Source organism: Tachysurus vachellii, chromosome 12, assembly GCF_030014155.1.
Source record: "Tachysurus vachellii isolate PV-2020 chromosome 12, HZAU_Pvac_v1, whole genome shotgun sequence".
NCBI classification, from domain to species: Eukaryota; Metazoa; Chordata; class Actinopteri; order Siluriformes; family Bagridae; genus Tachysurus; species Tachysurus vachellii.
This window is the reverse complement of record NC_083471.1, coordinates 2,982,001-3,009,909: the sequence shown is the minus strand read 5'-3', so window position 1 is coordinate 3,009,909 and position 27,909 is coordinate 2,982,001. Positions and strand designations below refer to the sequence as shown.

The window sequence follows — 27,909 nt, the reverse complement described above, 5'->3', positions numbered from 1 at the left end:
AGTGAAGAAATCTCGCGAGATTTCAAAATAGTAGTCTCTAGAAACACTAATCAGTGTTTTCTTGTAGTAATATCAGTTGTGTTTTGTGTGTGTGTGTGTGTGTGTGTGTGTGTGTGTGTGTGTGTGTGTGTGTGTGTGTGTGTGTGTGTGTATGTGTGTGGTGGCGCTTGTTATTTATATGGATAAACTTAATATCCATAAATAATACATATATAGATAGAGAACTTCATTAAAGATTAATAATAACCATGTTATTATTTGTTAAGTTTTGTTATCAAACAAAGAAAATGTTTTTGATTAGTTTATAGTTCACTTGCAGATAAGATAAGATAAGATAAGGTAAGCTAAGACAAGATAATATAAGAGAGATAATAAAATAAAGATAAGACAAGATAAGATAAGATAAGGTGGGGGCACAGTGGCTTAGTGGTTAGCACGTTCGCCTCACACCTCCAGGGTTGGGGGTTCGATTCCCGCCTCCGCCTTGTGTGTGTGGAGTTTGCATGTTCTCCCCGTGTCTCGGGGTTTCCTCCGAGTACTCCGGTTTCCTCCAGGGTGTATCCTGCCTTGATGCCCGATGACGCCTGAGATAGGCACAGGCTCCCCGTGACCCGAGGTAGTTCGGATAAGCGGTAGAAGATGAATGAATGAATGAAGATAAGATAAGGTAAGACAAGATCATATAAGATAATACAAGATAATATAATATTAGATAATATAAGGTAAACAAGATAATATAAGATAAGATAAGATAAGACAAGACAAGATAATATAAGATAAGATAAAATAAGATAAGACAACATAATATAATATAAGCTAATATAAGGTAAGACAAGATAAGATAAGATAAAATAAGATAAGACAACATAATATAAAATAAAATAAGATAAGAATGGATAGGAATTAACGTAGCTGCTGTTCATAATATTAGTGAGCACTAGATGATGATGCGGATTTGGTCAGATGTATTAGAGCACAATATTATGGGATGTATTATGTGTACACCTGAGTAAAGAGATGAGTGTGTCTGAGTGTGTTTGGGAGCTAAATACAAAAACACTCTACACCTTTAGTAGACTTAGATATTGTGGGAACTACCGGAAGTCCTGAGTGTTGTGAAGACTAGTTAGATAAATGGGGGATAAATAAAAGCACACTTTAAAGCACTTTGGTGTGATCATGGATCTGGATCACCAGGATCAGAAAAAAGGAATGTGGGCGTGGTTATGATGAAGCCACGCCCCGTGGTGTGTTTGCGTCACTGTCTGTTTTCACCAGCTGTGGAGAAAATGGCCGCTACGGCGATGGACGGGGCTGCGGTCGATGCGCGCGTCAGCGAGGCGAAAAAGCACGAATACTTCAGCTCGATTAACTCCATGGCCAGGAAGATAATGCAGGAAAGAGAGAAGATTAAGGAGACGTACGGCTCGGCTTGGGAGGACATGTCGCCGACCGAACAGGACTCAGCTATCGACGACGGGATGATGGAGCCGAAGGTCCGCGCTCGGTACGCGATGCACCGGACGGACCGCGAACAAGTGGTTTGTTATCCGAAAATGTTGATCCAAACCGGCCAGAAAACCGTCCACTTCGGAGAGGAGGTCGGTATGACTGTTACTTTGGGTCGAGTTTGTTTGTTTGTTTGCTGGCGTGTCGAGTTTCGTTGCGGTTTTGACAGCTTGATGCCGTCGGTCGTATCTCAATTCCCTTAGCAGTGGACATGAAGTGCACTAAGTAGGGTGCACTGGTTATTATTTAGGTGCCCTAGATAGGGCACTTATGTAGTGCTGTTGGAGAAATTTGGGATTAAACCGCACCAGAGCGCTGGAAAAAAAATAGTGATTTATTTTATCGCTTTGTTTTCTTATGTGTTTTGTTTGTTTGTTTGTTTGTTTATTTTGCTGGGCTGTGATTTAGCTTGCCATTTGAACTTGGAACGAATCTATTTAAGCTCAAGGGAAAAAAAGAAAGAAGTTGTAGGTGTAATTATATATCTTAAGTATAACATTTTCTTTCATTCCTTCTTTCTTTCCCAGGATCTAACTTGGCAGGATGAACATTCTGCACCCTTTTCTTGGGAGACCAAAGTATGTAGGTCGCCGCTACTAAAAATAAACAGTCTGGCCCACGTCATATGTAGTTCTTACAAACATTTTTTTCTTTCTTTCTTTCTTTCTTTCTTTCCACCACACAGAGTCAACTGGAATTTAGTGTGATCGCAGGTGCTCTGGAGTCCGCGTCGTCGTCCGTGATCGAATCCAAACCCAAAACGTCTCAGAGCAGCAAGCTTCCAGGGATCGAGGGCTCGGGACAGGTGCGGCGTGATGAGGAGTCATCGTTCTGGAAGCTGAGTGCTGAGAGGTCACGTCTGGAGGGTGAGAAGGCAGACTTCCAGTCGCTCACGCCCAGTCAGATAAAGTCGATGGAGAAAGGAGAGAAGCCTTTGTACCTGAGGTCTGAATCCAGGGAAGGACAGGAACCTGCAGCACCACGTCCCATCAAACCAAGAGTGTCTAAACCTCCAGCGCCTCCTCCTCCTGCCCCCATCAGCATGAACCCGGCACCTCTTAGTGTTACCCCAGCGGCTCTGAGCGTAACGCAGGCACCTCTGAACGTGACCCAGGCGCCTCTTAGTGTCACCCCGGCGGCTCTGAGCGTGACCCAGGCACCTCTTAGTGTTACCCCTGTGGCTCTGAACATGACGAAGGCACCTCTGAGTGTTACACCGTCACCTCTGAACTTGAACCCAGCACCCGCTGCACCACTAGGAGGCTGGGAAAGAGCTCAGAGCACCCTGCCATCCGTCAGCAGCACCCTAGATGACGTGTTCAGTCCTGGTTTGGGCCCGAAAACACCGTTTGAGTCGACCAAAGACAGAGAAAAGGAAGACAACGTGCAAACTGGAAGCCCTGCATTTTCACAAGTAAATCCAAACAGACAAACATATTACAAGCCAATTAGTGTCACATTTCTCATTCATTATTTAAGGGATACACGGAGGTGGACTGTTATTAGAAAGTAATCAGCGACAGGATGGTGTGATGAAGCAGAGTTACTGTTACCACCCTAAAGAGGGTTATTGTCCTGTAACAGCACTCCCTGAAGTGGTTTATTCCACTTTATAACTTTGTTAAAGGTGCCCTGCCACACGTATTTCATTACTTTTGTGGTAATAAAGTTTACCATGGACTCTAACATTTTTTTGTGTAAAAAATGCCTTGGTTACCTTGTGGTATAGAAAGCCTGCAGGAAGACTCAGCTCGATTTGCGCCAGTTCTCATGAATATTCAAATGAGCTATGCTGCTTGGCTCCGATTGGCTAACCGCTAGGATATGAGCGCATGACTATTCATTCACCCAGCGCAATAAGTAGCCTAGGCTAGAGGAAATTTGTTTACAATCACCTTGAATTGCGGCATAATGGCTTCTTCACAAGCCCGTTGACGTTCAGCCATCCTTGCTGTATAGGAAACTCACTGAGCTACACGAATTCTGGGGGCGCGGTCTCAAGTGGGAGAGCTCATGAATAGTAATGAGCTCAATCATTACTACATCACACTGACCAGCTTTTCCAACTGACCTGATTTCTCCCCTTATTTCTTTTAAGTGGCTAGAACTGACCGGGGAGGTAGCAGTTCGTGTTCAAATTCACGACACAACACAAACAAATATGGACCTAACACATATCAAAAAATACAAGTAAAAACGGTTTTGTGTGGAAGGGCACCTTTAAATAAACCAGATAGATTAGTTATCCTTTGTTACATAACGACATCTTTATGAATCAGGTTATTATTAGACCTGATAAAAAGCTACTTAAAGGTAGAGCACTTTTTTAGTCTTAGAAACTTACAAAATCTTATAAATTCGAATAGCTGTAATGCATTTTTTCTTTTATTTCTTCTTTCATTGGGGAAACTCCATTCCTTTTCTCCTCCATTTCTCTGTTGCAGTACAACACGAGCAGCAGCATCCTGAAGACCGGCTTTGACTTTCTGGACAACTGGTAACGTCGGATCGTGACCTCAGGCAGCGGCTCCGTTCCAGGCAACAGGAATTCAACCGTCCCACAAACACATGACAAAACCGTTACAGGAAAAAATCCCACATCTTAGAAACCTTAGTAAAGCTACAATTGGCATATCGTAGAGCTAATCTGCTGTCGCATGTCGATTAATCAGCGTTACAACAATTTAGAGAATAGTTTGGGCAAAATATTTCCGCGTACTCCTGAAGAAACGTTTGGTGTGTGAATTTTGCTTTCTTTATTTTGCATTAAAACTAACCGGCTAAAGTAACGGAAACATCTAGCTACAAGTTTAGCATAAAATCATTCCATTTATAATGTAAACTAATATAATAATAATCTCGAAGAGCTATCATGACGCTAAAGCGCTAGCTTTTTATTTATCAGCCATGTACGTTTGTTTCCCCCGCAAAACAAAACAAGCTCATTTCAGACACCAAATTACGGCTTTTCTGATTTATTCTGTCCAAAGTACTCTTTAAATGAAATGAAATCAACTTTCGGTTCATATCAGTAAATCTCTGAAGAAATACTTTGTACCGGTTGTAGCTTTCAATTTAGCAACTGAGCATAAACATACGAATGTATTCGCAATACAGCAATAACACAAGGGTAGTGATGAATCTGGACAGGACGAAAAACTCCGCAAGTTTTCTTTTCCTTTTTATTTGTTAATCAGACCTGAGTACTAGTGCTACGATGCTTTAGACGGTAGTTGCTGAATTTTTAAAACGAAGATGATGAGAATGCTTTAAAAAAAAAAAAAGAATGGTGCATTTTACACTACAGTGGTTTTCTAGACTTTTTTGATAAACTGCCTGTCATTTTGTCATCATGTGTCTTGTCATGATCGTGTATTGCTCTCGTGTGACCTGTGTTCAGTAATGTATTTATAAGGTCTCAAACCAATTCCCCTCTTTTTGTCTTCTTTTCACATTCTTTGCATAACACAAATCATTAAAAGAAAAAAAAAACTGTCAGTGCTGTATCGTTTGCGAGTCGGCTCTCTGATTCGGTTCTTTGTTCGAGTCATTGCTGATACCCGACACACGTATATTATTGTATTTCTATAAAATTATAAAACTTGTATTTTATACAAATGATACTATAACCCTATTATTTACGTCACAGTTTGCGTAATAATGCAAACTTGCCCGGTTTAGAATAAATGTCAGTGAATCGGCTCCTATGGATCAGACGAACCGAATAATCTGACTCAATGAAAAAAAGATTTCTCAACCGTTTTTTTTTTTCAGTAAGTGTATAAAAACAACAAACACGTTTAGTAGTTTATAAACGATGAGAGAAAGCAGGCGTTTGTCCGCCTTCTGACTAGTTATGTGTCGTTTGACCGCGAACCGGCTCTTTGATTCGACACATCTGAGCCAATTCCTTGAGCTGAGCAACAGCACAAAACATAATGACTAAGACCTAAATATGTGTACGGATATTATACAGAGGGTCAAATTGTGTGCAGTTCTCTTTATGTCCACCAGGTGGCTATAAACAACATGTCATAAATCCAATCCTATTTCATTATGTGAAGTTTTTGTAAAAGTTTTAGTCACACCAACATAATCATAACATACATCGTTAAATAATCTAATGATTTTCAGCATTTATAAACTGTACTATTAATAATTATAACTATAATTTACCAAGATAAAATAATATCATGTAATATGAATAAAATAATAATAAATGATTTATTGAACAATAAATAAAACAACAGGTAGATATTAATTAGTTATTTCTCTGGATTTATATCAAACATAATAATAATTTACAAACATAAGAATAATTTTTCAGTTTATTGCCGTAATATGTGTATCGGGGAGGGGTGCCAATAATTTTGCCATTTTGAGTATAAAATATTTTTAATATTCATTCATTCATCTTCTACCGCTTATCCGAACTACCTCGGGTCACGGGGAGCCTGTGCCTATCTCAGGCGTCATCGGGCATCAAGGCAGGATACACCCTGGACGGAGTGCCAACCCATCGCAGGGCACACACACACACACTCTCATTCACTCACGCAATCACACACTACGGACAATTTTCCAGAGTTGCCAATCAACCTACCATGCATGTCTTTGGACCGGGGGAGGAAACCGGAGTACCCGGAGGAAACCCCCGAGGCACGGGGAGAACATGCAAACTCCACACACACAAGGTGGAGGCGGGAATCGAACCCCGACCCTGGAGGTGTGAGGCGAACGTGCTAACCACTAAGCCACCGTGCCCCCTATTTTTAATATTTAGTTTATTTATTAGTTTTGTGTTTTTTTCTCCCAATAAGTTGGAGTATGTGATTGACTATTTTTATCTGATGTCCTAAACGGCGCAATTTTTATTATTTATTTATTTATTTTATTTTATTTTTTGCTTTAAATTTTGATGTAAATTACTGCAAAGTATTTCATCATTTTGAGCTGCTGATTTAGGATTGAATTTAAATTCATCCCCAAATATCACAGAACATGAGATATAATGGCTCACATGCCGTACAGTATTGAACGCCCGGTCGTAGAATTTTTATATTTAATAATTTGGGGGTGAGTTGACATTTCAGTGTTTTTTCTTCAGACAGGAATTTGTTAAGCCCTAAAAAAAAATATGTGACTTTTTCCCAGAAGAAGTCATGAGTGAAGAGTTTATTAAGCTCCGGGAGCCCTTTGGGAGTTTAAAAGGCCGTGTAAAAGACAGCATTTGTGTGGTGTTTATTCTCATCTGGGAGAGATTTAGTGAAACGAAGTCAGTTGTGTAATGAAAAGAGAAGGACTCGAGGAGACTGAAGGCCAGACTCCACGCCTCCATCCTCAGTCTCATCCAAAAACACTGCACAAAGAATGGGAGCATTTTGTGTGGCCCCGGCCGGTGCTCTGAATTCCTTCCATGCTTAAAGGAAACTGAGCTGCTGCCCTCTCTCTCTCTCTCTCTCTCTCTCTCTCTCTCTCACACACACACACACACACACACACACACACACTCTTATTACAACCTGCTTCAGGAAGCACTGGAAGATTTCACACATTAGAGCGGGCTTTGTTCCAACAAGACAGGCCTGAGGGTTTCTTTTGTTTGTTTTTTTTAGGAGATGAATGACTAAGAGTCAGAGAGAGAGAGAGAAAGAGAGAGAGAGAGAGAGAGAGTTAATATTCGGTTAAAACGACCCGTGGAAGTGGGAGGTGGGAAAAGAGTTTCCTGTTGTTGGACAAGATCAGTCAGGACAGAGCGAGTGAGCAGCCCAGAGAGACACAAACTCCAGATAGACAGACAGAAAGAGATAGAGAGAGAGAGAGAGAGAGAGAGAGAGAGAGAGAGAGAGAGAGAGCAAAAGATGAGGTTCTCTATTCTCCTGCTTGCTGTGTTGGCATTGCCGTGTGTGTCCTGGGCCGAGGCTGAAGGAAACGGCACTGCACTCGCCCAGGATATTCAGGTGAGACTTTCACACAAACACTCCAACAAATACTGGCTGCTTGCCTCAAAACCATCTCATAGATGAATAACAGATATGTTGTGATGAAGAAGTCGGTGATGAATTCATTTGTTTTTAAATAACAATTGAATACATTTCGTGTTTTAATAATTGAAATATTGCAGTATTTGTTGTGCAGTATTAGCACCTGTACTTCCAGTGTGTAGTATTTGTTGTGCTTTTCTTACTGACTGTTTCTAAAACTACAGCATCTTTCATATATCACGTTTATGTTTATACAAAAGCCGGACTTCTTGTGTAGTATTTACCACATGTAGTATTTAATATGAGGTATGTGACAGGTGTTTCCCAAGACACCACATTTTGATGCGGTTTCCTTGCAGTATTGATAATTACAGCACTTTTATAATGCATTGTTTGTGTACTGTTTATAGAGTTACTGTTTATATTGAGTTACTGTATATATCCTTTGTGTAGTGTTTACAGCTGTATTCATAACATGCCGTGTTTCCCCCTCAGTATATATAGCTGTCATTTTTGAATTTGTAATGTGCAGTATTTATTGCAGTATTTGTGAGTGCAGTATTTATAGCAGTATTTGTGAGTGCAGTATTTGGTTTGTGCAGTATTTATAGCAGTCTTTGTGAGTGCAGTATTTATAGCAGTATTTGTAATGTGCAGTATTTACAACAGTATTTGTGAGTGCAGTATTTATAGCAGTATTTGTAATGTGCAGTATTTACAACAGTATTTGTGAGTGCAGTATTTATAGCAGTATTTCTAATGTGCAGTATTTATAGCAGTATTTGTGAGTGTAGTATTTACAGCAGTATTTGTGAGTGCAGTAAATGGTTTGCTCAGTATTTACAGCAGTATTTGTGAGTGCAGTAATTGGTTTGCTCAGTATTTACAGCAGTATTTGTGAGTGCAGTAATTGGTTTGCTCAGTATTTACAGCAGTATTTGTGAGTGCAGTAAATGGTTTGCTCAGTATTTACAGCAGTATTTGTGAGTGCAGTAATTGGTTTGCTCAGTATTTATAGCAGTATTTGTGAGTGCAGTAATTGGTTTTCTCAGTATTTACAGCAGTATTTGTGAGTGCAGTAAATGGTTTGCTCAGTATTTATAGCAGTATTTGTGAGTGCAGTATTTACAGCAGTATTTGTGAGTGCAGTAATTGGTTTGCTCAGTATTTACAGCAGTATTTGTGAGTGCAGTATTTATAGCAGTATTTGTGAGTGCAGTATTTACAGCAGTATTTGTGAGTGCAGTATTTATAGCAGTATTTGTGAGTGCAGTAATTGGTTTGCTCAGTATTTACAGCAGCATTTGTGAGTGCAGTATTTATAGCAGTATTTGTCAGTGCAGTATTTACAACAGTATTTGTGAGTGCAGTATTTATAGCAGTATTTCTAATGTGCAGTATTTATAGCAGTATTTGTGAGTGTAGTATTTACAGCAGTATTTGTGAGTACAGTAAATGGTTTGCTCAGTATTTATAGCAGTATTTGTGAGTGCAATATTTATAGCAGTATTTGTGAGTGCAGTATTTACAGCAGTATTTGTGAGTGCAGTATTTACAGCAGTATTTGTGAGTGCAGTATTTATAGCAGTATTTGTGAGTGCAGTATTTACAGCAGTATTTGTGAGTGCAGTATTTATAGCAGTATTTGTGAGTGCAGTAATTGGTTTGCTCAGTATTTACAGCAGCATTTGTGAGTGCAGTATTTACAACAGTATTTGTGAGTGCAGTATTTATAGCAGTATTTCTAATGTGCAGTATTTATAGCAGTATTTGTGAGTGTAGTATTTACAGCAGTATTTGTGAGTACAGTAAATGGTTTGCTCAGTATTTATAGCAGTATTTGTGAGTGCAATATTTATAGCAGTATTTGTGAGTGCAGTAAATGGTTTGCTCAGTATTTATAGCAGCATTTGTGAGTGCAGTATTTACAGCAGTATTTGTGAGTGCAGTATTTATAGCAGTATTTGTAATGTGCAGTATTTGGTTTGCTCAGTATTTACAGCAGTATTTGTGAGTGCAGTATTTATAGCAGTATTTGTGAGTGCAGTATTTATAGCAGTATTTGTGAGTGCAGTATTTACAGCAGTATTTGTGAGTGCAGTATTTGGTTTGCTCAGTATTTACAGCAGTATTTGTGAGTGCAGTATTTATAGCAGTATTTGTAATGTGCAGTATTTGGTTTGCTCAGTATTAACAGCTGTATTTGTCTTCACATTGTGCTGTGACTGTATCTGCAGCATGCAGTAAGGATTTCTCTGCAGTATTTACAGCTGTATTTATCTCACACGTTTTTTCCTGTATGATATTTAGAGCCATATTTACAGCATGTGGTATTTGTACTGTGTTTGTGTTCTCTGACTGCAGAGCGACGGCGTGAGAGGGCGAGGAGACACTCCCGACATCATTGAAGATCCTGAGCCCACGGCCGCCGAGTCCGACTATGAGAATAACTACAACTACTTGTGTGCGTCTTCACACAACACAAACACCAGGCAGTAGTGTTTTTGTTTTGAGCGTCACCAAGAACAGGCGTGATCGTGAGACAGGCAGCCCTGCTCTCAATGTGCAATCAGCATCAAAGGGTTACTGTAGACCATCTGAAATGAAACTAGTATCAGTATTGAATAAATTTAACTGTTTTGTTTCGTTTTTTTTTTAAAAGGAGAGGTGTGGGCGGAGCTAATTTCAGGGACAGAAAAATGTAGCCTGAAATGAAGAAACTAACCAGATGTATTAAATGACAGTACTGCAAGTGAAACCTTTTTTTCTTTCTCCCAAAATGTCTAGAAATATTTTGGTTGAAAAATCCACCCGTTTGAATTTTCATAAAATTTGATTTCATTCATATTTAGTTGACTTTGTTGTGGATCTAGAGCTTTTTAGACTCAGCTATGATGTTCATGACATTCTTGCTAACCTTGGGGAAATTGGTCGATTCAAGATGTCATACTTGTGTGTTACTTCATACTTCACATCAGGGCTCAAATCTATCTGTTTACCTCAGTGTCGCGGCTGGCGGCTGTTGACCAGGCCATCCATAAGCTGAACGTGGGCCACTACACGCTGGACGTGAAGGTGAGCCAGCTGCTGGACAGGCTGCTGCAGCTGGAGGGCAAAGTGGCCGATGTCGAGGACTCCATTCACGACGTCTCCAACTTCTGCAGGGATAACCGCAGAGAAATCGGCCGTCTGGAAGGTTTGTGGGTGGAAACCACCGCTGGATGACTGACAGCTTGTTGTTTAGTGGCAAAGACATAATGGAATAATTCCTGAGATGACTCCGGTCACTGTCAAATATTTTTCTAACATCTTCCAGGTTGCGTTAAGGGCCGGAAGGTTGGTCAGAAGTGCTTCCTGGTGTACCGCGTGTACGACACCTACGTTGGTGCTTCTCAGAAATGCCAGGAGCGCGGTGGACGCATGGCAATGCCGCGGGACCGGCGTGAACAAGAGGCTCTGGCAGAGTATGTGAAGCTAGTCTTACCTGGCAGTAACTGGCCCGTGTGGCTGGGCATTAATGACCTGCGCTCTGAGGGGCTCTACCTGTTCGACGACGGCACACGGGTCACCTATTTCCAGTGGAGGAAACACTTCCTGTCCAGCCAGCCAGATGGCGGGAAACGGGAAAACTGTGTCGCAATGTCCTCCGATGACGGAGACTGGTGGGACAACTACTGCGATCGCCGCATGTACTACCTGTGCGAGTTTGAGGCTTGACATGTAATTGGGGTCAAGCCCAAAGTCTTCTAACTCAAATTTAAAGGGGCAGTATGTCAATTTTTACTGCTTTCCTCTACAAACAGCCACCAACCATCTGTTGGAATGACATATTTCTTGTGACTTGCAGAGCTGAGCAGCTGATTTCCAGGTGGGGGGTTTTCTAATTTCAGAGACAGAAATAAGGAATCTAAAATCCTGAAATATAAAACTAAAGGCAAATTAAACACGCGCCCCGCTCAATAGTTCACAACTACGTAGCAATGTTATTTCCGCTAAAATACGTGACACACTGTACCTTTATCTCTGATGACGTCATTATTATCGAACTACTTAGTAGTAACGCAGCTTTAACTCTTTATGTAAGTCGTTTGTTTACTCGCAATTTGCCGCACACGGAGCTGACGAAAGAAAGCGTTCTTTGTTAAGAAAAGAAAACAGAAGGGGGTTCCTGAGTATTCTGGATGGATTTGAATAAAACTTTTTTAATTAACTGGAATCAGATTCTGTACTATTCATTTATGCACTTGCCTGGTTATATCTAATGCGGTTAAGGCGTTGGGCTACTAATCGGAAGGTTGTGAGTTTGATCCCAGGTCCACCAAGCTGCCACTGTTGGGCCCCTGAGCAAGGCCCTTAACCCTCAATTGCTCAGTTGTATAAAAACGAGATAAAATAAGTTGCTCTGGATAAGGGTGGGCGTCTGTATTTGCCATAATTTGTGCAACTTTCTCCACTGTACTTTATACAACATTTTTAACACTGGAACTTTTATTTCGGCTGCACACACACACACACACACACACACTCACACCTTTCACAGTAGATCTTCCTCACACTGAGAAACACCGCCATGCGTCACACAGGACACGACCTTCCAGGAACCGTTTGCCAGCAAGCGTTGAGCAATGTTTCATCGGAATCAGGGATTATCGTGTCTCATTCCACTACCCTGAGTAATATTCCTCCACGATATAAACAACGGCGAGGCTAAAACGTAATCGATAACATCTCCGGAGCCGCTGCTGTCATAACAACCATGTGTGTTTGTCTGGAACTCGAACCTTGTTTCAACATGATAAACGGCAGGACTTGAGGAATTATTTCCTAGATTATAATGAGACATAAGGGTAAGATAGAAATCTCGGACATACTCGATTCTGATAACTGATGAAAACTGGGCCCCTGAGCAAGGCCCTTAACCCTGAATTGCTCAGTCGTATAAAAAATTGAGATAAAAATGAAAGTCGCTCTGTACAAGGGTGTCTGTTAAATGCTGGAAATGTAAATGAAATGAAACCATGACGCTGTTGGATTTCTTTCTAATCTAATTGATAAGAAGGTGTTTGTATAACAACAATACTATCAGTGTAAGCTTAATGAATTTATAATATCCTAGTCGTTATTTAAACACAGACCTATAATAAACATGTGTTCCTCTCATTTTTATACACCTGAACAGATGAGTGTTAGGGCTTCAGTCTCCAGTGGAAGAGAATGAGAACATTAGAGAACATCATTAAAGAAAGGTGACGGAACTAATATTTATAGCTGCTGTAATTTCAGGTGGGGTCTCCGTTGTTTGAGAAATGCTTCAGAAAACTGCGTCGGGCCGACAAACAAAACAAAAACAAAACTAACGTGTAGCCAGTGAGCAGAAAGGGGCGTGTCTTGTCAATATGGGCGGAGAGAGTGTTCAGTGCGCATGTGTGACATTAGCAGAAACTGGTTTTAACGTTGACATGGAGGATAAAAACAAAGAAAGAAAGTGAAGAAAGTCTTACGATAAGGTAAGAAGTAGGACGTGTTAATATAGGATCAGCTTTCCAGCGCTGGAGAGAACTGAAGGAGCAGGAAGTTGGCACATATTCACAGATTGGAGTTTCCTGAGTCAATAACTCCTGAGCTAAACGCTGTTACTACACAAATAACACCTCTTTTCTATCGTAGTAATGTAGAGACGCAGCTACAACCGTGTTTTGTGTAGTAACAGCTTTTAGCTCAGGAGTTATTGACTCGGGAAACTCCAATCTGTGAATATGTGACCAACTTTACTTAAGACGCCGAGGGGCTTTTTTCCTTCTCGATAGGTGAGTAACGTTGGTTTTGTTTTGTTACACAGAACTAATATATGCCTTTGTCCTTTACATGATTATGCTTGTGTGTCATTTTTGCTTGTTTGTTTATCTGCAATCGTATTGTTCTTCACTTCAGCTATGATAAAGACACATTTCTTTTTATTATTTGCCTGGGTTACGTATGTATGTGTGGGCGGAGCTATCAATACAGGGGTGGGACCCATTTGGGTTAGGGGCGTGTTTGTTTTGGTGATTTCAAATGTCAACATTGGCTTTCAAACAACGGAGACCCCACCTTTAACATTTAAACATAAACATAGACCTTTGTTTATTATGGCATGTAAAAAGAACAAAACAGTTCGTTAATCCATTTCAGTTCAGCTACACCGATTATTTCCTACAGTATAACCAGGCAATCGAACCAGCAGCCTGTCCACCAGTGGGGCCACCAGAAAGGAAAAGAGAAAGTCTTTGGGTTACTAATCTAAAGGTGATCTAAAGGTGAAACTGCTCCAATGTATCATGTTGTGGTGGATGAAAATGTCAGCCTAATGAGCACAAAACAAAAGGCTACACTGAACACCAAGTGAGAGACGAATAAGGAAGCGAAGGTTTCTTGGCAGTTGAATTCTTCAGAGGACAAAGAAGAAATTCCTTATAAATATTTGGCTTTGCTTAGGAACTCTGCAAACTATGGAAACAATAAATAAATAAATGGAAGGACAGTGAGGTCAAGATGAAATCACTGGAATTATGATAAAAATAACAACACACATTTCAGCTGCTGTGATTTTTCCGAAGCATGTTTTAAATATCTTCTTGGTTTTGTGTTGGTGGAAAATTGCAAACACATTATATAAAAAAAAAACAAAAAACAAAAAAAAAAACAATCCACTCTCCAACATTCACTTTCAAGCACAGAGCACTGTGTCGTTTGATCTCGACTCGACTCTTCTAAAGAGTCGACGCACATTGTATTTTGTAACGTGACCGAGTACCGGCCATTAGAAGCTCAAAACCGAATCACTGATCAGTGAGTCATTTGGGATTCGAATAAATTGACTCTGATCGGTGAGTCAAATGATCTGATTTATTAAAAAAAAAAAAAAAAAAATTCTTATTTGACCTTCTAAAGGATGTTTTTTGGATTAGTCTAAATGTTACACCTTTAAAACCGATACTGATCATACTGATCGGTGAGTAAAAAATAAGTAAATAAATAAATCAAGGCAGATTTGCATAAACTCAAAACTTTTATTCATTTCCACCGTCTAGAATCCTCACATAGCAATACTTCAAGTTTAATTCCTGTATACTAAGATGTTTTCAAAAGCCCCGTTCTTTAAATCAGTACACGAAGACACTGATATGAAAAAGAACATAATTCAAACTTAAAAGTGGATAAAAACATTTTATGAAGTAAACCCAAACTTTTGGGACTTAATTACAGGGAACGAGCTGCACTTGTATCAACGAATACGTTCTTCCTTCATGTTCACAGTAATACGAGTGTCGATGATGAGGATGTCTTCGTCGAGCGTCGCTTGAACATCCAAACAAGAAAAAGTAAACAACAACCAAAACTTCACTTCAATCTCTTATTATAAATCGAGTAGTTTGATGAACCTGCACAGTTTTTAATCATTAGCTACTAATTGAGCCCTTTTATAAAGGTGAGGTTGATGTGCTCACACAAGGGAAGAAAAAAAAAAAACAAACAAAAAAATAAAACAATAGTCACAAATTTAAAATATAGGAATCTAAATAAGATTAGTTAAGTGTGCTTTGTTGTATCCAATAAACTCATTAAAACATTTTTCAGGGGTTCATTAAGACTCTGATACAGATCTTTATCATGGAAGACTGAGGAGAGAAACGAGAGAAGGAGCAGAAAGGACCAAGACGGCCTTTTTAAGATCTTTTGGGACAGTGTGAAGACGAGTCGGTGTTCAGGACCTCGATCATTGTTCTGGCGAACTGGAACGTTTCGGATACAGATGGAAGGTTCTGGTACCAACTGGGCAGGCTGTGTGGAGGAGACAGAAAAAGACAAAGATTAAAAAAAAAACAAAAAGGAGAAATCAGCTGTGGGAGGGTTTTGTCCGCTATTGTCCGTAGTGTGTGAGTGAATGAGAGTGTGTGGGTGTCCAGGGTGTATCCTGCCTTGATGCCCGATGACGCCTGAGATAGGCACAGGCTCCCTGTGACCCGAGGTAGTTCGGATAAGCGGTAGAAGATGAGTGAGAGAGTGAGAATAAAATCCTCTGAAACTATTACAGCCATTAGAAGATAAAATCTGATCAGTGATTCATTTGGGATTTGAATAAGTCGACTCAGTGAATCAAATGATTTGACTTACATTAAAAAAAAAAAAGAAAAGAAAAGAAAAGAAATCCTATTATTAGACGTTGTATAGAATGGTTTTGGGATTAATCCAAGCAGTGGTTTGTGTATGAGACGTACAAAGATATTATTCCAGTCTTTGTTTTCAACTAGATCTACTATCAAGAGTCTCGGCTGCGTGCGACGCTGCATCAGTGCCGCGAACGATTTATAAATAAATAAATAAATAAATAAATAAATAAATTTACAAATTAGTTACAAAACAATCATCAATAAAAAAGTTCATAAACAGAATCGTTCACCTTTTTAAGTTCATCCAGCTTTTGGTTGTTTTAGTGAAGCGATCGGGGCTCGGCGTGGTCATGGCTTCAAAATCCACCAGCTGTTTAATAAACAAACACAAAGTCCTGACGTTCTGTGCTTCTGGCTGTATAACTGTGAATGACGTCACTAATTTATTGTGAATGACTGTGAATGACGACACTAATTTATTGTTTCAATATCATTATTATATTGTTATTATATTGTTAAGAACCCATTTACTACAGACAGAGAGCTTTTATATGTTCTCAACGACCTGACACAATTTACAGAAGACTTGTGTTTGAGCTCGTGAGGTTCTGCTCAGATACAACTGCAGTAATAATAATAAAATCTCGCCTTTACCTTCCCAGATGGAATTCTGCCTACGACTTCTTTCCCGCTCGCCATCAGAGCTCCCATCACCACAGAGTAGGCCACAATGCTACACACACACACACACACACACACACACACACACACACACACAGCCATAAACCATCTAAATGCGAATCAAACCTTTTCTGATAAAATATTCAGTTCTGTTCAACACGTCTATACCTGGAGCCTCGGGATAGGGGCATGAGGTTACAGAAATAATACACCAGAGAGAGAACGAGGTTACAAACTGCATCTGAATCCTACACAAACAGAGAGAGAGAGAAAGAAAGAGAGAGAGAGAGAGAGAGAGAGAGAGAGAGAGAGAGAGAGAGAGAGAGAGAGAGAGAGAGAATTGAAGATAAACAGCGAATCCAGACTTAATATTAACTCAATGAATATAATTCATTTTAAATTACAGCAAAGTCATGTGACCTCTCTCTAGCCAGATCTAGAAAGATAGACAGAGAGAGAGATAGACAGAGAAAGAGAGAGAGACAGACAGAGAGAGACAGAGAGAAACAAAGCGAGAGACAGAGAGAGAGAGAGAGAGAGACAGAGTGAGAGAGAGACAGAGAGACAGAGTGAGAGACAGAGAGAGAGAGAGAGAGAGAGAGAGAGAGACAGAGAGAGAGAGAGAGAGAGAGAGAGAGAGAGAGAGAGAAAAAACACACCCCTAGCTCAGAGGACAGCATGAGTGCTTTGCCTTTAGCAGTCAGGTCTTTATAAAGAGCCTCGATCTCCAACTGGTACTGCTGTGTCCTGTCCTCTGTGGTCTGAGTCTCCACTGAAAATAGCATGTTTCCCACACTGGACACACACACACACACACACACACACACACATCATTTATTTTACTCCCACTCAGAAGCATCATTAAAACATCAATTTATTACTTCATATCTCCATGTAAATAAACAAAAACATGCACAAGCTCATTATCCACACCCACACACACACACACACACACACACACACACACACACACACACACACACACACACACACACACTCCTCTCCCTGCTATTAAACCAAAACCACCACATTTACACACACACCCCAATCAAGCCTTGCTTAGTGTGTGAGCTGATTATATTTTTATAATCCGTAATGACGACATGAAGAAAACATTGAATCAATCACAATCAGGCATCAACTACAGTGTGTGTGATTTTGTGACAATGAGACATTGACATATAGTTTGGAAAACAACCCCCCCCAGCACTCACCCACCCCACCCACACACTACTCCTACAGATGGAAGTGTTTTGGAAACACACAGTCAGGACAAGTAACCCGATTATAATAACAAATTCAATAACAATAATAACAAAAGTCTCCTGGATTTACATCAGTGGCCCGAAGCCAATAAAAAGCTCGTGTACCGTCAGGTGCCATCTAGTGCCCTTACTCGCGTACCGTCAGGTGCCCTTACTCGCATACCGTCTAGTGCCGTCTAGTGCCCTTACTCACGTACCGTCAGGTGCCCTTACTCGTGTACCGTCTAGTGCCATCTAGTGCCCTTACTCGCATACCGTCAGGTGCCCTTACTCGCGTACCGTCTAGTGCCGTCTAGTGCCCTTACTCGTGTACTGTCAGGTGCCCTTAGTGTACTGTCTAGTGCCGTCTGGTGCCCTTACTCGCGTACCGTCTGGTGCCCTTACTCCCGTACCGTCTAGTGACATCTAGTGCCCTTACTCGCATACCGCCAGGTGCCCTTACTCGCGTACCGTCTAGTGCCGTCTAGTGCCCTTACTCGCTTACCGTCAGGTGCCCTTAGTGTACTGTCTAGTGCCGTCTGGTGCCCTTACTCGCGTACCGTCTGGTGCCCTTACTCGTGTACCGTCAAGTGCCCTTACTCGCGTACCGTCAGGTGCCATCTAGTGCCCTTACTCGCGTACCGTCTAGTGCCGTCTAGTGCCCTTACTCGCGTACCGTCAGGTGCCCTTAGTGTACTGTCTAGTGCCGTCTGGTGCCCTTACTCGCGTACCGTCTGGTGCCCTTACTCGTGTACCGTCAAGTGCCCTTACTCGCGTACCGTCAGGTGCCATCTAGTGCCCTTACTCGCGTACCGTCAGGTGCCCTTACTCGCGTACCGTCTAGTGCCGTCTAGTGCCCTTACTCACGTACCGTCAGGTGCCCTTACTCGTGTACCGTCTAGTGCCATCTAGTGCCCTTACTCGCATACTGTCAGGTGCCCTTACTCGCGTACCGTCTAGTGCCGTCTAGTGCCCTTACTCGTGTACCGTCAGGTGCCCTTAGTGTACTGTCTAGTGCCGTCTGGTGCCCTTACTCGCGTACCGTCTGGTGCCCTTACTCGCGTACCGTCTGGTGCCCTTACTCGCGTACCGTCTGGTGCCCTTACTCGCGTACCGTCTGGTGCCCTTACTCGCGTACCGTCTGGTGCCCTTACTCGCGTACCGTCTGGTGCCCTAACTCGCGTACCGTCTGGTGAGCTTACTCGCGTACCGTCTGGTGAGCTTACTCGCGTACCGTCTGGTGAGCTTACTCGCGTACCGTCTGGTGAGCTTACTCGCGTACCGTCTGGTGAGCTTACTCGCGTACCGTCTGGTGCCCTTACTCGCGTACCGTCTGGTGCCCTTACTCGCGTACCGTCTGGTGCCCTTACTCGCGTACCGTCTGGTGCCCTTACTCGCGTACCGTCTGGTGCCCTTACTCGCGTACAGTCTGGTGCCCTTACTCCCGTACCGTCTGGTGCCCTTACTCCCGTACCGTCTGGTGCCCTTACTCGCGTACAGTCTGGTGCCCTTACTCCCGTACCGTCTGGTGCCCTTACTCCCGTACCGTCTGGTGCCCTTACTCGTGTACCGTCTGGTGCCCTTACTCCCGTACCGTCTGGTGCCCTTACTCCCGTACTGTCTGGTGCCCTTACTCCCGTACCGTCTGGTGCCCTTACTCCCGTACCGTCTGGTGCCCTTACTCCCGTACCGTCTGGTGCTCTTACATCCACCTTCTTATACCTTATAGGGAACTTTTGAAAGTGACAGAACAAATGTACTGAAAATAAAGAAATAAACTGATACGTCCACATTCAGGCTGATCTGCGCTTTGGTGATGGAGGAGATTATTTCTATTTTTACCCAAAACATGTGGAGACTTAGGTTAAGGTTAAGCGTGGAAGGTTAAAGGTCAGGAAGGCATGGTGACAGACCGGTCTCCGGTGATGGTTATGGTGAAGCCGTCGTACTCCGTGCCAGGATCCTTTATACTCGGGACCTTCGAGTTCACCGTGAAGCCGTCTCTCGTTTTACTGTTAAACTGCTTTAGAGACACACACACACACACACACACACACACACACACACACACACACAGTGTTAGAGATGTGACATTTCAGGCTGGCAGATCTGGCCATGTCATCGTTCCGGGTGAACGCAGGGTTCTTGGAGGAAAAGATTTTTTATATTATTTTTCTTCGAAAGAAACCCTATAAAGGGATTAAAGGACATTTTAGATGTAAAATTCAGATGCCATAATGACCGTGTTATTGAGGTCACGTGTGATTAACTGAGATGTCAATCAAGACTAAACACAAAAATAGACAAAGATAAATACAGACGTAAATACAGACAGGTCTTTTTTTGGTCTTCATTTTGACCTATTGTTTTATACCGTTTTAAAATATAACATCAAAACAACTGAGCAACCTGTAATAATGCAAATGATTTATATATAAATAAAAATAATTAAAGAATTTTGGACTTAATGGATAAGAAGTCTTGAGAGATTTAAAAAATAAAAATAAAAATAAATTTAAATAAATCAATAAATTAAGAAATATCTGGAATTGAGAAAATTCTGGTTGATGAACTTTTTTAATGAAAAAAATTTAACGTGCACAAAAAAATCGGCTAGTTTATTCTTTAAAAGAAGAAAAACATTTAAATATTAAATATTAAAAATATGTAAAATTCAAACAAAATTAAAGGTTTTAAAAGGAAAAACTTGCTCACTTAAAAACAAATATATATAATATATAAAAAAATGTAATATATAACAAAAACGTGACACTGTACGCGATTGTAAAGGAACATGGCTGATGCTGTTACCTTCATTATAGGCAGCAGATCCTCCACTTTGTTGACGTTCTCCAGAGCCTGTTTCACCTCCTGCACTCCTCGTGGATTATACGCTCTGGAACAATGGAGTCTGCGGTGAGCGAACAACAGAAACCTGGTTCATCATCAGATCATCACCAGGCTGAAACGGCAGCCGCTTACCCGTGATACACCAATATTCTGTCTTTGATGAAGTCCAGGATGGTGCCAAAGTACTCCATGTATCTGATGTTGATGATCTGACCCCTGAACAACCGACAGCACGAGACCGAGTTACAAACCACTTTCACTACTTAAACATTAACTAGATCGTTTATGGAGACCGTTACTTTTACTCCCTCTTGTTTTTCTTTGATGAAAATAAAATATATTGATGGTTCAGTATTAAACAGAACTAGTGTGCTGGTGTTGTAGCACCTGATTAGGTTGATGTGGTTATTAAATCCTCTGCTCAGGCTCCGTTCTGGCATCTGATCCAACCAGAGAACAGGTTGATCTGGATCAGCAATCCTACACACACACACACACATACACACACACAAACGTACACACGCGCGCACACACGCGCACACACACACACAGGTGTGCACACGTGCACACACACACACATGCACACACGCGCACAAACACACACACACACACGTGCGCACACGCGCACACATGCACACACGCGCACACAAACACACACGCGCACACATGCACACACGCGCACACAAACACACACGCGCACACAAACACACACGCGCACACAAACACACACGTGCACACAAACACACGCGCACACAAACACACACGCGCACACAAACACACACGCGCACACAAACACACACGTGCACACAAACACACACGCGCACACAAACACACACGCGCACAAACACACGCACAAACACACGCACACACAAACGCACAAACACACAAATGCACACACACAAGCACACAAACACACACACGCACACACGCACACACACACACAAACACAAACACAAAATAAGATCTTGAAGTCATCTGACCTCTGCTGTAGAACAGGATCAATATAAGCAGTTCTACCTCCTCCATTTAACGGCGATGTCGAACATGTCTCTCCACTGGAGCTGCCTGGTTTTGCCGCTGACGCGCACTTTTGAGTTACTCCACGTCCGCAGAATTGCCTGCATCACCTCGATACTTGCCAAACCCATGGCTTTACACAGATAAACAGATGTTCTCTGAGTTGGTTTAGTGATCGTTATCGAAAGCAAAAGCTTTTCGTAATGGCGGACAGGACCGACCTCTGTGGACGCGCTGGTTGGACAGGAAACCCGACGTGTTGTACTGCATGAGCGACCCCAGATGATCCGCCGTACAGATCAGCCTCTGCACCTCCGGAGAGTAACTGTCAAAATCCTGCGGCAGAACGTCCCTTAAAAGTAAAAAACACACAGTGTTGCTTGCGGAGGGGTGCCAAAACAATTGCAAAAGGGTATACGAGAACCTAAAACAAACTGACTTTATGTGCGGCTGCAGTCCAGGCTGCTCTTCGTAGTCCTCTATGAGGAAGGGCAGGTTTTTAGCCCAGTGGTTTTTAAAGTTCCCGGGAAGATCCTGATCCACGTTGTACTCCGTGACAGGGACGTCCAGGTGAGAGTGCAAATATCGAGAGTACTCTGACACGGGAAAAAGAATGACGTTCAGAGAACACACGAAGTACAAGACGCTCAGAGGAATCAACGTCGACACAAAAGCCTTCAGCCTCTCACCTCTGAGGTATTTGACTTTGAGATATTCAGAGCTGGCTTTCTGGCCCAGAAGTGGATCATTGAGCATGACTTTAGTCTGAGCTTTGATGCCTTCGTAGAACTGTCCCATGGCCACGTGACTCAGACCCTTCATGTACTGACACACCTCGTTATACGGCTCCAGCTGCAGGCATCTCTGCGCAATAAACAACCGAGCATGTGGTTTAGATCCAGTGACTTTGGCTCTACTACATTTCTCAGTAAGATCCTGAAATCAAAATCTCTTCCATAACACAACGCTGGAGACACAAAACTTTCTCGTGTGTGTTCTCACTCTATTCTGTTTACAAATGTGTCTCTGAGGGAAACTGATGAGAGGTTTATAACGTATTAGTTATTATTTCATGTGTGTATATAATTTATTTGTGTTTAGATTAATTAATAAGAGAGAAAACATTGGTCCTGATGCAAGTCAAGCAGCCCCGGATTTATGGGATGTGCATAGAGCCTAATAGAGTGAGTGTAGGATGGGAGAGAGAGAGAGAGAGAGAGAGAGAGAGAGAGAGAAAGAGAGAGAGACAGACAGACAGACAGACAGCTAAATAGATAGAGAGACAGAGAGAGAGACAGAGAGAAAGACAGACAAACAGAGAGAAAGACAGACAGAGAGAGAGAGAGAGAGAGAGAGAGAGAGAGAGAGAGAGAGAGAGGGAGGGAGGGAGAAAGAGAGAGAGAGAGAGAGAGAGAGAGAGAGAGAGAGAGAGAGAGAGACAGACAAACAGAAAGACAGAGAGAGAGAGCGAGAGAGAGGGAGAGAGAGAGAAAGAGAGACAAACAGAGAGAAAGACAGACAGAGAGAGAGAGAGAGAGAGAGAGAGAGAGAGAGAGAGAGATGACACTCGCTTTGAAGTTGCTGATGGCGTCCTGCAGGCTGCCGTGGTGATACAGCATCATCCCTCTGAGCTGCAGAGACTGAAGATGGTTCTGATTCAGCAACAGAGCTTTCTGGAAACTCTCCATGGCGCTGTCAAAGTCGCCCAGCTCCCTACACACACACACACACACACACAATGAGTCTTAACCTCAGCACAGTGAGTGAAGTGAGTTGACAGAAAGGTGTGTGTGTGTGTGTGTGTGTGTGTGTGTGTCACCTGTATGCCTGAGCCAGGCTCTTGTGCGCATCAATGAAGTCTGACTTCAACTTCAACGCTTCTTTAAATGTCTCAATGGCCTCCTGCGTGCAGAGAAACATCATGGTAATGTTTTTTTAAACCGTGCAGTGATGGATCAGGTCGAGCTCCACCACTGGACTGAATATCTCCATCTCCTCCTCTAAGCTGAACGCTGTCTAACCAAAACAGCGCACTTAACACACTTATCCTTTAAGTTGTCTTCATTCCCTGGACTTTTGTGTCCATCTGAACAGGAAGGAGGAGTTAGATATAGGAGTTAAATAAAAAGCAGGAGTTCTGTTGACCTTAAGCAGACCCCTGTGGAAGAAGGTGAGGCCTTTGTAGAGCATAGCAATCGGCTGGTTCCTCTTCAGCTCCAGAGACTGCTGGAAGTCCTCCATAGCAGCGACGTAATCCTGAACACACCTCACACTCATGTCACTGATGTATTTAAATGTTATAGTAAAATGATCACAGACTGTGTGTGTGTGTGTGTGTGTGTGTGTGTGTGTACCTCTGAAATAAAGAGGAGGGTTCCTCGGTGGCGGTAAAGTCGTGCTGAAGGCTGCAGCTGGATGGCTTTAGTGAGGTCACTCAGAGCTTCACTAATACGTCCGAGAGGAGAGAGAATCTACACACACATAAGACGATGAATATCAGGTCACAAAATGTATATTATGTATTTATATAGTGGACCACAGTGCAGTGCGTAGTGAAGAAAGCGTGGCATGTGAGTGTGTGTATATATGTGTGTGTCTAGTAGAAGGCGTGGTTCCCGCGCCTCAGGGAACGGGGCGTGGCCCGCGTTGCCTCAGTGAAGGGGGCGTGGCCCGCGTTGCCTCAGTGAAGGGGGCGTGGCCCGCGTGCCTCAGTGAACTGGCCGTGGCCCGCGTGCTTCAGTGAACTGGCCGTGGCCCGCGTGCTTCAGTGAACTGGCCGTGGCCCGCGTGCCTCAGTGAACTGGCCGTGGCCCGCGTGCTTCAGTGAACTGGCCGTGGCCCGCGTGCTTCAGTGAACTGGCCGTGGCCCGCGTGCTTCAGTGAACTGGCCGTGGCCCGTGTGCCTCAGTGAACTGCCCGTGGCCCGCGTGCCTCAGAACGGGGCGTGGGCTGTTTTACTTCAGTATAACACGTTATAAACATCATTAACAATAAACAGAAACATAATTTCCTGTTCTGAGTAAATATTGGCTTTGTATAGAGCTATAATATGAGGACCTGTGTGTGGGTGAGTGTGTGTGTGGGTGAGTGTGTGTGTGTGTGGGTGAGTGTGTGTGTGTGTACCTCCGCTCTTTGTTCATAAACCTCTGGCCTGTTGGGCTCCAGTGTGATTACTCTGCTCAGCTCATAAAGAGCCAAGTCAGCATTTTTAATGTCCTAAAGAAAGGACAGAGAGAGAGAGAGAGAGAGAGAGAGAGAGAGAGAGAGAGAGAGAGCGAGAGAGTAAGAAAGGGGTGTTAGACATTCTATACACAAAAACATCTCTATAAAACATCACACAGAGACACTGCGTCTTACCTGCAAGCTCTTTTTCCCGTAGGCGATCCCTCTCCCGTACATGGCACTGACCAGCTCTGGATCGCCCTGAACAACAACCAACAATCAGATGGTGTTCATTTGTCTTACTTCATAAATAAGAAATCTATTTACACAAACATCATGTTTCACACAACAGAACGGACCTGCAGTAACAAGGAGAAGTGTTTGATGGCTTCATCGTAGAGACCGTTACCGATCAGGACGTAGCCTATGGCTGAGAGCCAACACACTCATATCAGTACATCACACCATACACTTTAATCGTTATACACAGAGAGAGAGAGAGAGAGAGAGAGAGAGAGAGGGGGGGGGGGGGGATATAAATAGAGAGACAGAGAGAGAGGGGGGTGGATAGAAAGGAAGAGAGACAGAGAAAGAGAGAGAGAGAGACAGAGAGAGAGAGAGAGAGAGAGAGAGAGAGAGAGAGAGAGAGAGAGAGAGAGAGAGAGAGAGAGAGAGAGAGAGAGAGAGAGAGAGAGAGAGAAAGAAAGAGAGAGAGAGAGAAAGAGAGAGAGGGGGGGATAGAAAGAGAGAGAGGGGGGTGGATAGAAAGGAAGAGAGACAGAGAAAGAGAGAGAGAGAGACAGAGAGAGAGAGAGAGAGAGAGGGAGAGAGAGAGAGAAAGACAGAGAGAGAGAGAGAGAGAGAGAGAGAGAGAGAGAGAGAGAGAGAGAGAGAGAGAGAGAGGGGGGGGGATAGAAAGAGAGAGACAGAGAGAGAGGGGGGTGGATAGAAAGGAAGAGAGACAGAGAAAGAGAGAGAGAAAGACAGAGAGAGAGAGAGAGAGAGAGAGAGAGAGACAGAGAGAGAGAGAAAATGGTATACCGAGCTCCTCGTTAGTGTTGTGGTCATCAACAGGGAATGGAAATCGGCGCTGCTCTACAAAGAGCCTGGCCTGGCTCTGAAAGCATGAACACACACACAAATAATAATAATAATAATAATAATAATAATAATAATAATAATAATTCTTATTAGTTGTGAAGCATTTTTCCCCTCCCAGCATTATGTAATCTAAAACCCCTCCCTGTAATATAATACGTACAGTATAAAGCTACACAACGGTCTGGAACCCACACAGTTTAAAAAAAAGCCACCAATTCAAAGTAGCACAAAAAATAAGGAGTCAAACATGAAGCAAATGTTTTGGCACCTTAAAGGATCAAATGTCACCCAAGACAAATGAAGATTTGGAAGGGAAAAAAATGTGTATGAGGTGAGTACTGTACTGTATAGAAAGATTGTGATGTACGAACGTAGGCAGTGTCACAATCAGATGCTCACCAGAATCTTCTCTGCGTTCAGAGAGAAAACTGACTCACAGGCCACGTTGCTGCTGTCCTCACAGTCCGGATCCTCCAGCTGGAGAACATTGGGATCTGAAAGAGAACATATTCATATTCATATTAATAGAAACGACTGCACAGTGTTGGAAATCTGTGTGTGTGTTTGTATGTGTGTGTGTTTACAGTAAAATTAAAGCCCCTCAGCATCACCTGAATCCAATCAAGCATCTACACCATGCGCTCTGTGTGTGTGTGTACAGTAAAATTAAAGCCCCTCAGCATCACCTGTTGCTGTGTGAGAATGTAAATGTGTGTATATGTATGTGTGTGAATGCGTGTATATGTGTATGTGTATTAAAGCCCCTCAGCATCACCTGAATCCAATCAAGCATCTACACCATGCACTCTGTGTGTGTATTTATGTGTGTATGTATGTGTGTGAATGTGTGTATTTGTGTATGTGTATTAAAGCCCCTCAGCATCACCTGAATCCAATCAAGCATCTACACCATGCGCTCTGTGTGTGTATATGTGTGTGTGTATGTGTGTGTATATGTGTGTGTGTATGTATGTGTATGTGTATGTGTATGTGTGTGTGTGTCTGTTTACAGTAAAATTAAAGCCCCTCAGCATCACCTGAATCCAATCAAGCATCTACACCATGCGCTCTGTGTGTGTATATGTGTGTGTATGTGTGTGTATGTATGTGTATGTGTATGTGTATGTGTGTGTGTGTGTGTGTCTGTTTACAGTAAAATTAAAGCCCCTCAGCATCACCTGAATCCAATCAAGCATCTACACCATGCGCTCTGTGTGTGTGTGTGTGTATGTGTGTGTATGTGTATGTGTATATGTGTGTGTCTGTTTACAGTAAAATTAAAGCCCCTCAGCATCACCTGAATCCAATCAAACATCTACATCTTCAGGACCCAATTAATCACTTGGATAAACAAACATTTATTTGTACTTATTTGTAACGTAAGTGAATAAAACAAAGTCAGACGCCATATTTATTATTTTCATTCTCCTCCACCCACAACTCCGTAACCAAGTTTTGTATTTACACCTTGCTAACAAACCCGGAAGTAAAAATGTCATACCGGGTAAGAACCCTTATTGATTTCCCACCTGTATTCCGCCAAAACCCCTCACTCTATAGAATGTCAAGTTAAACATAAAATTAAAAAATAGCAAAGATACAAAACGTTCATGTGCAAAACGCCTTAAAAGTCTGATATTTTATTTAGAATATCTTATTGACCTTATGATCATAATATGATGATAGCAAAAGTAATAAAAAAAAATAAAATAATTAAAATAAATATAAACATATATAAAATAAATTAAATATAATACAATTCATGAAATATTACTTTTAAAATGTTCATTAAAATTATAACGTGCTTGTTTGTAATATAAATGTGTGTGTATAAATATTCTATAAAAAAAATCTATCCAAGTTTGTTAGCGCAGTGGGCGTGGCTAGAGTGTAAATACGGGTGGGAAATGAAAACTCCTCCACGTACGTTACTTAAGGAGACGTGGCGACGCCGTGTCGTAAACTCACCGCAGTCTGGAGAATACTCCTCCCACTCGGACGACGGTCCGCAGCCGCGCTCGTTAAGCTCTCCGTTAAAGAACGCGAGCGTGTTAAAGTATTCTGTGGATATGATAGAGCCGCATAAGTGCAGCAACGAGAGCGCTAGCACTACAGCTCTGCCAGCAGGTGCCATGTTCTGTACGTTGTGCAGGTGATGGAACGGGGCATCATGGGTAATGTAGTTCCCTAGCTCGGTTCTCGTGTAGCTGT

At 42.3% G+C, this 27,909-nt stretch overlaps 3 protein-coding genes across 4 annotated transcripts; 2 read left to right on the top strand and 1 right to left on the bottom strand.

Moving 5' to 3' along the window:
* Nucleotides 1-1,255: 1,255 nt before the first annotated feature.
* On the top strand, nucleotides 1,256-4,936 carry c12h1orf198 (chromosome 12 C1orf198 homolog). Its single transcript, XM_060883831.1, has 4 exons — nucleotides 1,256-1,601; nucleotides 2,037-2,087; nucleotides 2,195-2,923; nucleotides 3,954-4,936. Exons 1-4 carry the CDS (start codon nucleotides 1,290-1,292, stop codon nucleotides 4,008-4,010), a joined length of 1,149 nt encoding a protein of 382 aa, XP_060739814.1. The 5' UTR covers nucleotides 1,256-1,289; the 3' UTR covers nucleotides 4,011-4,936.
* A 2,116-nt stretch (nucleotides 4,937-7,052) lies between these two features.
* clec11a (C-type lectin domain containing 11A) lies at nucleotides 7,053-11,709 on the top strand. The gene is made up of 4 exons (XM_060883983.1): nucleotides 7,053-7,469; nucleotides 9,858-9,957; nucleotides 10,498-10,689; nucleotides 10,810-11,709. The coding sequence occupies exons 1-4, from the start codon at nucleotides 7,371-7,373 to the stop codon at nucleotides 11,208-11,210; spliced, it is 792 nt and encodes a 263-aa protein (XP_060739966.1). The 5' UTR covers nucleotides 7,053-7,370; the 3' UTR covers nucleotides 11,211-11,709.
* Nucleotides 11,710-14,522: 2,813 nt separating this feature from the next.
* On the bottom strand, nucleotides 14,523-27,857 carry ttc13 (tetratricopeptide repeat domain 13). 2 transcript variants are annotated; one of them, XM_060882918.1, is made up of 23 exons: nucleotides 27,667-27,857; nucleotides 26,098-26,192; nucleotides 25,639-25,714; nucleotides 24,957-25,027; nucleotides 24,793-24,858; nucleotides 24,559-24,651; nucleotides 23,790-23,906; nucleotides 23,581-23,691; nucleotides 23,255-23,337; nucleotides 23,007-23,148; nucleotides 22,125-22,299; nucleotides 21,875-22,031; nucleotides 21,657-21,787; nucleotides 21,436-21,568; nucleotides 20,806-20,898; nucleotides 20,551-20,634; nucleotides 20,380-20,464; nucleotides 19,482-19,591; nucleotides 16,984-17,119; nucleotides 16,493-16,572; nucleotides 16,298-16,376; nucleotides 15,934-16,013; nucleotides 14,523-15,314 (listed from the first exon to the last, which is right to left on the bottom strand). In XM_060882918.1, exons 1-23 carry the CDS (start codon nucleotides 27,830-27,832, stop codon nucleotides 15,200-15,202), a joined length of 2,478 nt encoding a protein of 825 aa, XP_060738901.1. In that variant the 5' UTR covers nucleotides 27,833-27,857; the 3' UTR covers nucleotides 14,523-15,199. The 2 variants fall into 2 exon arrangements, with proteins under 2 accessions (XP_060738901.1, XP_060738902.1); XM_060882919.1 differs by having other exon boundaries at nucleotides 19,482-19,588.
* Nucleotides 27,858-27,909: the final 52 nt, after the last annotated feature.

Coding starts and splice junctions, on each gene's coding strand:
- clec11a (XM_060883983.1), top strand. CDS start 7,371: ATGAGGTTCTCTATTCTCCTGCTTGCTGTGTTGGCATTGCCGTGTGTG. Junction 7,470..9,857: donor CACTCGCCCAGGATATTCAG/GTGAGACTTTCA, acceptor CTCTGACTGCAG/AGCGACGGCGTGAGAGGGCG. Junction 10,690..10,809: donor AGAAATCGGCCGTCTGGAAG/GTTTGTGGGTGG, acceptor AACATCTTCCAG/GTTGCGTTAAGGGCCGGAAG.
- ttc13 (XM_060882918.1), bottom strand. CDS start 27,832: ATGGCACCTGCTGGCAGAGCTGTAGTGCTAGCGCTCTCGTTGCTGCAC. Junction 26,193..27,666: donor GGAGTATTCTCCAGACTGCG/GTGAGTTTACGA, acceptor GTTCTCTTTCAG/ATCCCAATGTTCTCCAGCTG. Junction 21,569..21,656: donor CAACCAGCGCGTCCACAGAG/GTCGGTCCTGTC, acceptor ATCTGTGTAAAG/CCATGGGTTTGGCAAGTATC.
- c12h1orf198 (XM_060883831.1), top strand. CDS start 1,290: ATGGCCGCTACGGCGATGGACGGGGCTGCGGTCGATGCGCGCGTCAGC. Junction 1,602..2,036: donor CCGTCCACTTCGGAGAGGAG/GTCGGTATGACT, acceptor TTTCTTTCCCAG/GATCTAACTTGGCAGGATGA. Junction 2,924..3,953: donor GAAGCCCTGCATTTTCACAA/GTAAATCCAAAC, acceptor TCTCTGTTGCAG/TACAACACGAGCAGCAGCAT.